This window comes from Lineus longissimus, chromosome 9, assembly GCF_910592395.1.
Source record: "Lineus longissimus chromosome 9, tnLinLong1.2, whole genome shotgun sequence".
In the NCBI taxonomy this organism is placed as follows: Eukaryota; Metazoa; Nemertea; class Pilidiophora; order Heteronemertea; family Lineidae; genus Lineus; species Lineus longissimus.
In genome coordinates, this window is record NC_088316.1 from 11912835 (window position 1) to 11928120 (window position 15286).

At 43.5% G+C, this 15286-nt stretch overlaps 2 protein-coding genes across 2 annotated transcripts; both read left to right on the top strand.

The window, feature by feature from the left end:
• The first annotated feature begins 409 nt into the window (after positions 1-409).
• LOC135494064 (uncharacterized) lies at positions 410-2848 on the top strand. The gene has a single exon (XM_064781814.1). The coding sequence runs from the start codon at positions 410-412 to the stop codon at positions 2846-2848; it is 2439 nt and encodes an 812-aa protein (XP_064637884.1).
• A 5649-nt stretch (positions 2849-8497) lies between these two features.
• LOC135494065 (uncharacterized protein F54H12.2-like) lies at positions 8498-9838 on the top strand. The gene has a single exon (XM_064781815.1). The coding sequence runs from the start codon at positions 8498-8500 to the stop codon at positions 9836-9838; it is 1341 nt and encodes a 446-aa protein (XP_064637885.1).
• The last annotated feature ends 5448 nt before the right edge of the window (positions 9839-15286 follow it).

Genomic DNA, 15286 nt, shown 5'->3' on the forward strand with positions numbered 1-15286 from the left:
AAGTTGCTGGCACAGCAGGACGTCATGCTGTACCGTTGCAAGTACTGCATCTTTCAGCAAACAGGAGATCGATTCCGGAAGAGAAGCATATTGACTTGTTGTACTGGCAAGATCACTTTTTTCTGATCACAAATCTGAGTAGGTTAATCGCCAACGGGGCTAGTGGTCGCCACGGGAAAAAATTCGTTTGCAGATCGTGTTTGACCTGCTATTCCTCAAAGAGTAAAAAACGTGCTCATGAAAGATGTTGTCTAGATACGGGCCAAGTGTACACCTTTCCGAGGAAAGGCCAAATGAAATTCGACAATTTCAAAGCCATGTGCGCGAGACGGCACCTGATAATATATGATTTTGAAACTTGTCTTATACGCCATGCGAATCAACTCTGAGTGATGGTTCAAGCCGCTATATGCCCATCGCGGTAGCGGGAAAACGTCTCTGCGTCAATCCCGATTGCAATTCTTCCCTCTTCACCTACGTGGGCTCCGATTGTGTAAAGAAATTTCTCGAATGGCTCAATGAACAGATCGAGGAAGCGCACATTATCGATTTACATTGTTCAAAAGACAGTCTTGAACATATGTCTTCGCGTGATTGGAAGAAGTTTGTCTCGCAGCAGCATTGCGAGATGTGTGGCATTGAATTCACTATAGGCGTGAAAAAGTGCATCGACCATTGTCACTTGCAAGCGGATCGGATGCGATACGTGCTCTGTAATCGTTGCAACTTGACTTATGCTTCGGAAAGGGAATTACAGATCAGTTGTTTGGCGCATAATGCCACGAGATATGACAATCACCTTTTTGTAGAGGAATTGGCAAAACAAGATGGAGAATCGAATAAGTTTCGAATATTGCCTAAAAACTCAGAGCACTACTTGGCCATATATTGTCAAACGTTAGTCTTCCTGGATAGTTTTCAATTCTTGCCCTCGTCTTTAGCAAATCTAGTGGAATTGATGAAAAACAAAACTAGCACTATTGTAGACCCGGAAAGTGGGATGAAGCAGAACCAGATCGCATTTCCTCTCCTCTCCGAATACGTGAAAGGATCGAGTGAAATGTACGATCTTTTGTTGCGCAAGGGTGTCTTTTGCTACGAATATCTGGACAGACCATCAAAACTTCAAGAGAGGCAGTTTCCGCCGGTCGAGACATTTTTCAATTCGCTGAAAAAACAACCCATTTCATCGGAGGATTACGAGCATGCAACAAAGGTATGGCGAACAATGAACTGCAAGACCCTTGGTGATTATCTTGTAGTCTATCTCCAAACAGACGTTTTACTACTAGCCGATTGTTTTGAGAAATTTCGTGCCATGTCCATGAAACATTTTCAATTAGATCCAGTAAAATATATATCGGCCCCTCACATGACATTCGATGCCATGCTCAAAATGACAAGAGTTCATATAGACTTGATAGAAGACCTGGAGCAATATCTGTTTGTCAAAAAAGGCATTCGTGGAGGTGTCGCTTCCATTTTCCAACGACGGGCCCACATATCTGTTGACGATGATGATGATGTTGAAGAGAAGGGGGTATTTTCAGGAGAAGCAGACAAGAAGAGTGGCGCGCAGATATTTGCCCTTGACGCGACGAATCTCTACGGCTACTCCCTCAGTCAAGATTTACCGCACGGAAACTATCGCTGGATCGAGGTTGACGACCCGAACGAATTGAATGTTTTGTCTTTGTCAGACGATAGCACTACAGGATACATACTAGAGGTGGACCTCGAATATCCTACTTGTCTACACGATTCGCACAATGACTTTCCTTTAGCGCCAGAGAAACTGTGCATATGCCCTTCGCAGTGGAGTCCGCTAATGCATGTTTTGGCGGGAAAACTAATGGATCCCTCACAAATACGAAGTGCCGCCACCGGAGAAAAACTGATTCCTCATCTTGGACCGAGAACAAATTACATTGTCTATCTGAAAAACCTGCTATATTATCTTCAGCTGGGCATGACGCTGAGCAAAGTGCATAGGATTCTGGCTTTCGATCAGTCGCCTTGGATGAAAGATTTCGTCAGCTTCTGCACGGAGCAGAGGAAGGCCGCGGCAAACAATCCCTTCGAATCTGACTTTTGGAAAAAAGCGATTAATTCTTGCTACGGGAAATTCCTCCAAGACAAAACAAAGCACATCAATATGAGTCTAGTGTCGGACAAGAGAAAATTCCTAACAAAAACGAGCAAACCGAATTTCAAGTCAGTTACCATTTACAATAGGAAACTGGTAGGCATACAAATGAAACCCCGCAGCATACTTCTGGATCGTCCCATCACAGCGGGAATGGTCTGTCTCGAAACAAGCAAAATGAAATTGTGCAAAATGCACTATGACTTCATTAAGCCATTGTACGGGGACCGGTGCCACCTGTTGATGACGGACACGGATAGCCTGCTGTATTTCTTGGAAGAATATGAGGGGAACGTGGACGAGGACTTCTTCGCGAACCGACGCTATTTCGATCTGTCTAATTATCCGAAAGACTCGCCCTACTTCTGCGAAACGAACAAAAAAGTTCGAGGTACTTTCAAGCGAGAGGATGCGTGCGATCCCATTGTGGACTTTGTTGGTTTGCGTGCCAAAATGTACAGTACAAGACATCGGTCGGAGGCAGTCACCAGCAAGGCCAAGGGTTTGCCCAGATGCGTTATGCAAAGCATTGGCTTTGAGCAGTACGAAGATGCGCTATACATGAACACATCTTCACAAGCGGCACCCAGTACGTGTAATTTTAAATCGATTAGGTCGAAAAAACTAAAGCTTTATACATTAACGCAAGAGAAAAAAAGCTTTGTCACCATTGGACACGAAACGCTGGCTGTGCAAAGATAACATTCACACATTCGCCTTTGGACACTACCGCATCAAAAACGAGTAAAGAAGTCAGGGAATCACATTGTGACAAGGACAAATATCCATAAGTGTATTAGACGCATCTTGCCGCAACATGAGTTCGACAAAGAATACTAGAAGTACAAAAAACATACGCTGCAACATAGCGGTCGGCAAACGGTGCAACGTTGATGTGACGAGATTTAAAGGTGACACCTGGTTTCACCTCTATTTGAAGAATAATCGTCAAAAGTGCATCAGTTTACTTGGGGAAGACATCGCAGATTTTTTGATGAACGTGGAGAAATTGAAGAAGGTCAGTTACAAGGTTTTCAAAGCAGAACAGCAAAACGGAGAAGGCGATGGAAGAGGAAAGGGGCAACAGCAGAGAGCAGAGCTTCGTTGTAGACAAAACGAAGAACAAAATGTTGAGGATGAGTTTTTTCAGGCCGGCGATGCTAAAAAGGCTCCCCAAACGAGAGGAAGAAAAAGAAAAATCGTGGAAAGCAGTGAAAGCGAACAGAGCGAAGAGCAGGAATCTCCCCATAGCGAGGGGACTCTCGTTTCGAGTTGGTACTAGTCTGCGCGACACAACGCAAACGATTAGCCCGTCTGTGAAAAGTGACATGGAAGACGTTCACTGCACTCTTATTTGCTGCGCTCGTGTGGAAAGAAAACACGAGCAAGACTTTTTCGACGGGGAAGACAGTGTATCTACGGAGCCATTGGATTTTGTAAAGGAGTTTGAAGCTACACCATCCCCTTGTGAGCCTATTGAAGATTGTGATAAGTATCATGTGACAAGAGAATTTACTAGAAAAACTTTACATTGTACAGCAAAGACTGTCTCTATAGTCCAGCACACGCATTGTAACATATAGTTCATAAAAACATATATTAAGCATATTATTCATATAAGGATGAGTCGTCCTGCCGAAAATGTCTTTATGTTCGCGGTCGAAGGTATAATCGCAGCCGGCAAAACAACCATCATAGATCAAATACAAGAAATGGCTACCTTCCACGGCGACGATCTACCCTTCAGTATTGTTAGCATAAGGGAATGCCTGGACGAGTTCACCTCGTTTCAGGGACACAACCCGCTCAAAATGTGTTACGAGAATCCCTTGATGGAGGCTCCCCTAGCCCACATCCATTTTGTACAGTCGCTCAACAGAGTCGTCCGAGAGACAGTTCCTCAGCTTTTGAACAAGTTAGCGATGGAGAAGAGGGAAAAGAACACTACAATAATCGTAACGGATCGAAGCCTTTTTTCGTCCCTCCACTTCGTCGAAACCTTATTCGAGCTTGGGAGAATAAGCTGTTTCTCAAGAGATTTCCTCATCGACTTTTCGAAAAAAGAAATCATGTTAAAGATTGGTCGAGGGGACAAGACACTTATACCTTACATCGAAAGGTGAGATGGCGTTTCCCGCATAGGGGAATCGATGATCAGTGGCAATTAGACTTAGTTTCGCTCGATAAAATAGCCGCTCGCAATTCGAATTATAAATATCTCTTGACCGGAATCGATGTATTTTCACGGTTTGCTTTTGCGGCACCCTTGAAAACAAAAACTGGCCGCGAGGTAGCTTCGACCCTGGAGGATATTTTCAGAAGACTAAAACGCCAACCGCGACTTATTCAAGTGGATCAAGGCGGTGAGTTTTACAATGGTGTTGTACAAAGCCTTTTAAAAAAGCGTGGGATTAAACTATTTTCGGTCTACAGTCATCCCAAAGCGGCCCTAGTGGAGAGATTCAATCGAACGTTGAAAGACAGAATGTTTCGTTTGTTCACGCAACGCAATACATACCGATGGTTGGAGGCACTGCCCGATTTGCTGGCTGCTTACAATGCAAGCGTTCACAGAGTAATCGGTATGAAACCCAAGGATGTGAAGATTGAACACGAATAGTATTTATGGGACAAACTGTACGGAAAGGAATTTCCGAAAAAAGCCATTTTTTGTTTCCAAATCGGGGACGTAGTTCGTATCGTTCGAATTCCCACCAGCCTGTTTGAGAAAGGATCGACTGCCAAATGGACAGAAGAGAATTTTGTAGTCGCACATCGCAGAGCGACAGAGCCACCCACCTATAAGCTGCATGACTTACAGCAAGAACTGATCAAAGGCTCGTTTTATGAACATCAGATGCAGAAAATTGAGATGCCAACGGATGAGCAAACCTATCACGTCGATATTTTAAAACGCCGGAAACGCAAGGGAAAGCTCCAATTCTTCGTACACTACAGAGGCTGGCCGTCGAGTTTTGACGAATGGGTGGACAAAGGACAAGTGACTTCCCTTACATAACAGAGGAGGGGTCACTCATCGACACGAAGGAAGGAGGCCTGAAGGCGGTGAGAGATTGCCAAGCCATCTTCGATCATCATCAGAGCTTGCTCGCGTTTCATATTAATTTGACTGTGAAAGAAACTTATTGAGACGGATGTCCACATCATCTCATCGTATACTGTTAAAAAAACCAGTTACACGAGATGCCCTCTTTATCATGATGGAAGAAAGGCTAAGTTTCGACGGCAGAATTGCTTTGCCCTTTGGGGCCATAATTCAAGGGGCGCCCTTGAGCGGGAAAACAGAATTTACTATGCGCTTGATCGAAAATGCCAGTCGTATCTTCGATAGACCATTCGGCTTCATATATCTCTTCTATGGGAAGCGAAGTAAAACCGTGGCTGAAATTGAAAGTGACACGACGAGAAAGCGAATAATGCTAGTTCAAGGACTACCCGAAAATATGGACGATTACATTCACCCGCAACAGCACAACGGAGAGCAGAAGTTCGGATTGCATATCTACGACGATTTAATGGAGGATGTCTCGAAGAGCAAAGCTATTTCCGATATGGCGACAAGAAAATGTCATCATAATTCACTTTCCTGGATAATTCTGATGCAAAATATGTTCTACCAAGGCTCGGAACGCATTACTCTACAACGCTGCGCCCATATTTACGTGCTATTCCATAGTCCATTAGATAAATCTACAGCCCGTCATCTCGGCTCCAGGATTATGCCGGCCAACCAACGGCTTTTCATGGAAATCTATGAAAAGGCAACTTCAAAACCGAACGGATATCTTTTCGTCGACGGCACTCAAAATAGTCCGGAGGAGATTCGCTTCAGGACAGACCTTTTCGGAGACTATCAAAGAATATTTGTACCACGAAAATTGTACAACAATAGTAAGCGAATTTGGCAAAAAAACCGCTAAGAACAATGTGATAGGCTTCGTTTGGATGCGGTGTGTGAGAAGACAACAATAAACATTGAGTCAAAAGAGATCGTTTCGTGCAATTATATATTACCAGTGCCAGTATAGTTTAAGATGCTACCAAATAATAGACACCTCATGGAGCAATTAATTCGGAGTAAACAGAAGGGGAGACGCAAAGGAACGGGGAGGAGACAGTCTTATAATAGGCAGAGGAATCTCCCTCGCGATTTCACTGCCGCCGATCATATCGATTTTTTATCGCTCTTGAGCAAAACTAGCAAAAAGAATCAAGCAAAACTCTTGGAAATCGCCAACGCGGGGCAAATGGACGCTTTGCTCGAATGCATCCACAACGTGGGTAATAGAAATGTGAGCGGCATTTCAGCGGATAAGATCAGGAAATTGCAGAAACACAGCTCTATGGTACAGAAGCTCTTTCGCCCACGAACAAGCCTGCAGCGACGCAAAGACATACTGGCGACCGAAGGCATCAAAGGAGGATTCTTGAGCGCCTTGATTCCACTGGCCGTTTCGGCGATTGGCAGTTTGATCGGTGGAATCGGCAAATAAGTCTTTCCTCCGTTTTCGAAGTAGAACTTTAGCCAGCAAAATGGCCAGATATTCAGGACAACAGGACAAAGGGGGATTCGAGGAATGTATCTTAATTCCGTGGAAGTCTACAAGCGTCGTTGTGCGATGGTCGGTGCAGACATACCGACTAACAGTTACGATTCATCAACGACGAAAGCCTTTAACTCTATCAGCAACGAGGCAGCATATGACAAGGAGCAGGAGGAGGAGGAGCCTTCATCGGATCGACTGTTAGTGGCGAAAAAATATGCCAATCTACCGGTCGATTTAAAAATGAAACTTTTCAGTCAGGCTCGAAGAAGAGAGACAAAAGCTTTATTCGATCGCGTAGCGGATTACGGGGAAAAGAATGTACTCGATCTGATCGCGCCCACTTTGAAATTACACCACCCCTTTATTAAGGACATTATGAAAAATTACGTAAGACGTCACCGTTCAACGATAGACTGGGATCCGTTCAGCTAAAAATTAATAATCGAGGGAACAAAGTTACCCAATACAAATATCGTACGAAACATTGAATTCCTAATGAAGCCGGAGAGCATGAACTACGTTGTCCCGCCGGGGGCCACCGAATTGAGAGATGCCTTCTTGAAGATCGGAGTGCCGCCGGGATGGATAGCCTATACACCGGAAATGAAGAGACCGTCTACCAACACACCCCCACTACTATCAGAGAGAAAAAAACCGAAACTTGTCGCTGATGAGGACGGTTCCAAATTGACAACAATTCAGAGCGCTATTAGGAAGTCAAAATTGTTATCTCCACTCGCGGGGCGCACCTTGGAGGAGAGCATCAGCACAGAAGAGGGTGTCTTTTCGCCGTTGATGAAGGCGAAAAAAGCAGCCAAAAGGAAGGAAACATCGGTTATGGGCTTGCCAATACCTCTATCTTTTGCCATGAGTCCACAAGAAAAAGCTACAAGTGCACCAAAATTGTTTAAGGATTCAGAAATACCGAAGCAACGACGCTCGTCACGTCTGAGTAAAACCAGGGAAAAAGCACTTATACTCGGGAGTAAAAAAACAACGCCTGTACAAACTGTGCCCAATTGGTCCCAAAACAAATCATGGAGTCCTCTATTGGAATCAACAGCTAGTCCGGACAAAAGTCATAAAGAAAACGAAGAAGAAGAACAATCGGACCGCATAACCAAGTGGGAAAAACGCACCTAGCTCTTAAAGGGTTTGTGAGGGGAAAATATCGTGTTTTTAAAAACAAGAAACAAACATTCACCCTGTAAAATCGTTCGAGGACAAATTCATCATGGTGCTGGTTCCTTACCGTCCGGACTTAAACGCATATCGAAGACACTATCAGACGGGTTCTGGGCTTCCCGTTTTTCGAGGAGATAGCTTATACCAGCATGGGCATGGACTCGGAGGCATATTCAGCTCAATATTCAAAACAGTGGTTCCGATGCTGAAAAAGGTCGAGGTTCCTTCCATAAAAAAGGTAGCCGTAAGCGCTGGAAAGAGCCTCTTAAAATCGGGCGCTCAAGCGCTTTCGGACGTGGTGTCCGGTGAAAAAGATATTAAAACCGCCCTGAAGGAAAGGGGAAAAGAAAGCTTACACGAAATCGGACATAACATTAAAAAACAAGTTGTTGGCGGGATCAAGCGTCATATCTTAGCGCCGGATAATACAGATGAAGAAATTGGGCAGAGTTTAACGGCCAAAAGACACAAAAAACAAGGAAAAGCCCATGTGGGGGCCCAGGAGTCCCAAGGAGGAAAAAGGAAGAGAAAATCGCGTAAAAACCGACGACAACAACAGGGAGGCAACATTTTCTTCAGCTAAAATATAAGAGCTATCATGTCGCTATTGGATACGGACTCTTGCGATTGCGGACGTAGCGAATTGGAACTCTTTGAAGTTAAGCCCACACAGACGAGTATAGAGGACAGTTCATTCAAAGAGTTCCATCCTATCACTTCCCTGGACAAGGGTGGTCCAATTGAATTTAGGGTCAACGCCGCCGAAGACGAATATTTGAATTTGGGAGACAGCTTTTTGTATCTGAAATTCAGGATACTGGACAAAGATGGTGCAGTACTCACGACAGCGGACCCATTTCCCGATAAATCGCTGGTGTTTCCCATCAATTATTTTATCGGAAGCTATTTCAAACAAGTTGAGGTTTATGCCAATGGAAGACAGGTAGGGGGGCACGATCAGATGTACGGCTATCGATCGTATCTCGAGTCCACCCTCTCGTTCTCGAAGGCAGCAAAAAGTGACCAGCTCCAAATTGGTGGATATTACAAGGACACAGCGAACCCCGATCTACAGGGTAATACCGTGAAAACAGGAACAAGTGCAAACAAAGGCGCCAATGCTCGCTTTAAGTGGACAAAAGGCAGTAAAACGGTAGAGTGCCTGGGGCAGATTCACAACGAACTCTTTGCGCAGAAAAAATTAATTCTGATTCAAGTAAAACTGACGGTAAGATTGGTGAGACAAGACCCCAGTTTTGTCTTAATGGCCAAGGATAACAACCAGGAGTACACGATTAGTTTGGAGGAAGCGATTTTGAAAATCAATATCAAAACTATTGCCGAACATGTTCGCCTTAGCCATGAGGAACGTCTTTTGCAAGGACCCGCCAAATATCCCGTAACATCGATTCAAATGAAGTTTTATACACGTGGCGCCAACCGTTCGGATTTGTCAGAAAATAACTTGTTACAGGGTCGTTTACCGGGAAGAATCGTCGTAGGATTGGTGGAGTCCGACGCTTTCAACGGAACGCTGGACAAGAACCCGTTCAACTTTCAGCACTTCAATGTGTCGAGTATTACGTTGCGACAAAACCGAACGCCAGTACCGTTTGAAACGATCAAACTCGATTACGGCAACGATCAGTTCCTACCCGGTTACTTCACGGTATTACACGGAACTAACGTTTGGGGAACTGACCAGGGAATAGGTATAAACACGAACGAGGATTATCCGAAAGGATACGCTCTCTACGTCTTCAACCTGTTAGCAGATGATTCCAACGGTTCCAATTTCAACTTGGTACGTGAAGGAAACATAAGTCTTGACATTCGTTTGAAAGAACCAGCCGATAAGAGTATAACTATTGTAGTTTATATGGAATTCGACGCTATTGTGGAAATTGACAACAATCGCACAGCCACCTTCAATGAATAATAAGGAAATCGATCGTCTTCTCAAACGACATTTGGAAACACGAACAACCTTCGTTGAAGTTTGCGCGGCTGATACACTGCCGTTAGAGCCAAGAGACAGAAAACCATGTGCATACATTGTGAATACGGACATCGCTTCCGGTCCAGGCAAACATTGGATTGGTTTTTACTTTTCTCCAAATCAAATACCCGAATATTATGATCCGTACGGCTTTTTGCCAGCTGTATCAACATTCTACGATTTTCTAGGCACAAGAAAACATTACAGGCGGAATACACGCATGATCCAAAACCCACTCAGTACAGTTTGTGGACAACACGTTATTTACTATATTTTCCAAAAATGTAGAAGCGACACCATGCGAGATATAGTGAACAGTTTTGGTAAGAATCGTTCGAACGAAAACGATGAAATGGTGAACAATTTTGTGACAAAAACATTTGCCGCTGATCATAAAGCAGTGTTCGATTCCAGTTTCCTCCATTTCCACATCGCAAAAAGCATAAAAGAGATATTGTATGGGGCAGACTGACAGCATATATAACAAGCGCATCATGTATCCATTAATAATGTGTATCTCTTCTTGTAAAATGAATATTATTTGTAGAACTTGTTGGCTGAATGCATGTAAAGACCATACGCGAGCAAGTATAGATTTTTAAATTGAGTAATTTTTTATTTTTTTTGACGAACTGATTAGCAATTTCCTAAAAAAATAAATTATTAACGAATTAGATAGTTGCACGCGTGTGGTTTTTAACGGTTTATTTAGAGCTCATCTGAAACCCCGATATAGGTTTCATTGCTTACTATGCAACTTATGTAAATGTCAAAAGAGTAAGACCGATGAAGAAAATGAAATGTTTCTTACCTTTGCTGTTGTGAAGGATGCAGTCGATCAGACGCTAAAATTGTCACGCTAAAGATCGGGAGATTGTTCCCGCAAAACATCGGAGCGTATTAGGAAAAAGCAACGCCGCTTCAGACATCCTTCATTGCTGCATTCTAGACTCAGAATAACAGTAGCTTCATCATCAGTTTCATTATGATGGTGCTTATTAAACACAAAAATATTGAATGCAAATATATACAGGCCATTGTATACTCTTATAGACCTTCATAAGAAAGGTATACTCTTGTATAACAAAGATCAATGGAAAATGCCAACCAACTTTATATTATAAGCATAGCCAACTTGAGACAACTATTTTCATGACGGGTGAGCTTCTCCCGAAAAACATAGCAAAATGCGCCATGTACGGCAGGCATCTTCCATTGAGTGTTGATTTTAGAATCGGAATATATTAAACATTCTATAGGGCGTTTATAAAAATAAAACGCGTATACTCGAGCGGTGAACATGTACGTAGACCAAGAGCATTAAGAATAAGATGTATTCCTCTATATAGTGAGTTAAGCAAACTCTCAGCCCGGGTACACATACAATGTACATGTGTTGTCGTCATCAAAAACCCAATCAGGGAAACAGAATAAAAATGCATAAGCATGTCTAAAACTGCATTTTTGTCACGAGGTCGGACGCGCCTGGGTCTTTAAGCATATAAAAATGTTATGCATGAAGAAAAATCTAACAAAACGATGTGAAATGACAACAGAAATAAAAGTGTTTTTTCATATCACAAATACGTCGTATATGAGTTATTCTTTCTTCATGTGCATGTCAAAATATCCACCCTTCCATCAGGAAAAGGGTGGCGCAAGAGAGTTGTCCTGTCCTCCTCTTCCCGCGCTATACGAACCCGGCCACCATGCGAGACGAAGAGGACAGACCTCGTTGCTTGGGAGCTAAACGGACATTGAGGAGACGGGACCCCTAAAATGTGGCGACGAGTCGAGGCAATTCGCGTCATAATTTTAGCTAGGATGAGCAGTCTCTATGCAGAGTCAATGACAAGGAATAACATCCTAGTTATAGCAACAGAATGCTTCAGTAGGCTATTTGCCCCGAACAGACTTTCCCGATGGTGGATCGGAGAGTTGTCCTGTCCTGCTCTTCCCGCGCTATACGAACCCGGCCACCATGCGAGACGAAACTAGAGGACATGTACAGACCTCGTTGCTTTGGAGCTAAAGGGACATTGAGGAGACGGGACCCCTAAAATGTGGCGACGAGTCGAGGCAATTCGCGTCATAATTTTAGCTAGGATGAGCAGTCTCTATGCATAGTCAATGACAAGGATTGCCGAGACACTGATAACATCCCAGTTATAGCAACAGAATGCTTCAGTAGGCTACTTGCCCCGAACAGATTTCCCCGATGGTGGAGACCCTAATTGATCCACATTCTTTGCTCCGCTCGGCTTTTGACAGCAGCCCGTAAAACCTCAGGAGCAGCGCGAATAAGAGTGCACATTAATCTGTGCTCGTTGCGGCATCGGTCTGCTTGTACTCTGCTACGCGACGAATGCACTCCCGTGGACAGCGCAGACGGATAGCGCCGAATTTTTGAGCGCTTACACGAAGCGCGGAAAAAATTCTTCAAGCACAATATCACGGGAGGGCATTTGTCGCGGGCGTCAATGATGCACCTTTCAACGCCCCGGGACCCTCGGACTTTGGGCCTCGTATTTCGGGCGTTGAAAGGGACATTATACCTACTACTGTCAACCTCACAATTGTGCCATCATAATGTTTCATTTACACACTTATTGATCTTTATGACAAAATATGCTGCAATCGATAGTCTGGTATATATTCACCAATCAATATGACAAACTTATAGGCCTTTGAAAGTTTGCATCGTTGGCTCACCGAACACAGCATTATACAATGGACACTATTTTTGTGCTACAAGCATCATCACTTATTATTTGGCTTACTCATCACTCAGATCTAATCTGTGTCACACGTCGATGATAATTGGGTTTCTTCTTCGGAAATAACAGGCATGCAAAGTCTGCTGCATTCCCGTTTGTGGCTGTCGTCAATCACCATTACCTTGGTGACAGCGTCAGTCCGGCGTCAAAATATGGAGCGTGAGTACCACTATATACATACTTAGTGCTCTCTATCGCATTTCCCCACTCTTACTCGATATTTTCTCTTCAAAGATGAACCCAACAGATTCATGCATGATCGCAGCCACCTCCCTCGAGCCCAAAGATGAGCCCAACCGATTCATTCCTGACCGCAGCTAGCCCATTATATAGCCTCGATCCGCTACGCTGTACATCGAGCCCATGTGTGAGCTCGAAAAAAGCCAGGATTTCTAGCCCAAACGCATTTAAACTTAAGCCATGATGAAAAACAGGAAAACCCCTCGGTTTAAAAATAATTTGACGTCACAAGGCTAGCCAACCAATCAAGCCATTGTTTCGGCAACAAATCATTATCGCAATAGGCACGTCGCACTTCGTCCCTTTTGGGGACGAAGTATTGGTCTAGACCACAGCCAACTCCCCTCGTACTTCCGCCCATCAAACAGAGAAGGATATCGTTAGAAGAATTCTCGTCTAAGGATATTCTCGTTCCTATTTCAGCAATCATCAGTTATAGTCTTAATGGACCTCATCCAGACGTGAGGTGGTTCTATGAACATTCTCGTTCCTCTTTCAGCTATCATCAGTTATAGTCTGAATGGACCTCATCCAGACGTGAGGTGGGTATAAGGACTTACAAGCAATCACGAAAGGAGGTCTCAAACCGACTTGGATGGCCAATATCACTTAATACCCATTGTCCGCTCAAATGATGCAGAGACGAAACATAACAGAATCTAATGAGTCAGGGTGCTGCTGAGAATGGCTACAAAGGCCATTCATGTCCAAGAATAGTCTCTCTGCCAACATAGATGTTCATTAAATCGCCAAGTCCCTACAATCAGACACACCCCCCCCCCCCCCCCCCCCGAGAACACATAGAACGCTGAAGATAAAGGAGTGATAGGGTGCACCTAAAATTTGGAATAAAAACTAGTATTTGACCACTTAGGGTCATCTATGGCCAAAAAGGGTTAAATGGCTATCTTGAGTGGTTCACATAAGACTGCTGTTTTCGGCATCAGCACACCTGTGTACATTGAATAGGCCGCAAAAACCTACCTAACCTAAAATTGTAATCAGAAGCCAGTATTTATTATCAAAATATGGCAATTTTTGCAAAAAAGGGTTAAAATGGCTATTTTGACTTCAGTGGTGCAAATAAGACTGTTTTTTCAGAATGAACGCCCCTTTTTACATAGAGTATGCCTGTCAAAACATCCTTACCTACAAATTCTGATTAAAGGCCTCTGTCTCTTGGAGTGCTTGTTCTTCAGATTGTGTCAATTATTTATTTCGGAGCTGATCAATCGCAATGAATCTGGTATCTTCACGCACCTGTGATCTACTCTACGGATCGTGGACGAGGTAAACAAGGTGGCGCCCCCTGTTGGCAATCATGGAAAGATGTAGTTACGGAAATCAAGGGCTTTTTCCCCAGTTAATTTTGAGGACAACAACAAAGTTTCCCGAAGACATCTCTTGTAGCATCATGGGGAAATCAGGGATTAATGTCAGCACGGTGGATAACCGTAGCGGTTTAGCGAACAATATGTACGGTTCAGCGAACTTCCGTTTTGCTCGAATTTTCAAGGTAGCACACATTTTTACAATTTTCAGTAAGTTCCTGTGGTTTAATCCGGTTCTGCTTATAATGCATGCATCATCAGTCGTTGTAGTTTGCATCAGTATGCCCATATGGTTCTGACTTAGAGAAAAGGAGCTAATATTCACGTTGAAAGTTGGAAATTTGATGATCTTCAAAGACATCATTTTATGGCGAAGCGTCTGAAATTGACGCCATTTTTGCATGGATATCATGTACTACAAAGCTCACAATAAAGACTGACGAAGTAACAAGTAATATGCATGCCCTTTTGCTGAGACACATTGCAAAATATGTTGACTTCATGAAAGTGTACGATGTTTAGCGATATTACTGTACACTGGTTTAGCAATATAACACATAGAAAGTGTACGGGTTGTATGGTTCAACGATTAAAAATTATTTATCGCATTTCACTCGAAATATGGCCAAGACTGTCATAATTCCCAATCTAAAATGTAACTTTACTACCAATAGTCGATCGTTTTTGCCTTCGAGGCGTGGGAATTATTGTCTTCAATTAGCCAAATATTTTACTCTATTTCAGGAGCAACTTTTATGAGAAAACGTCAACAAAAATGCACGGTCTCGTCGAGTAGTTTCTCATACACCATCACGGAGAGTGCACTTTATGCTTGTAGGTCTTGTGGCACATCGTATACTCTGTTTTATATGAACCTTGACGTTTATGGATAGGATGTCCATGGAGACGAGAAGAACTGGGATTACTATGCCGTCACCGTGTCATGGAGTGCAGCAGTATACCTCAGAAACTGAATTTCGACGTAGAGATTTCCTTTGTTAAACCGAACAAGGTGAAGTCGCTGAACCACTCGAGGGTTC

What these genes read in the sequence shown, in the direction of transcription:
- LOC135494064 (XM_064781814.1), top strand. Translation starts at nt 410, where the DNA reads ATGCCCATCGCGGTAGCGGGAAAACGTCTCTGCGTCAATCCCGATTGC.
- LOC135494065 (XM_064781815.1), top strand. Translation starts at nt 8,498, where the DNA reads ATGTCGCTATTGGATACGGACTCTTGCGATTGCGGACGTAGCGAATTG.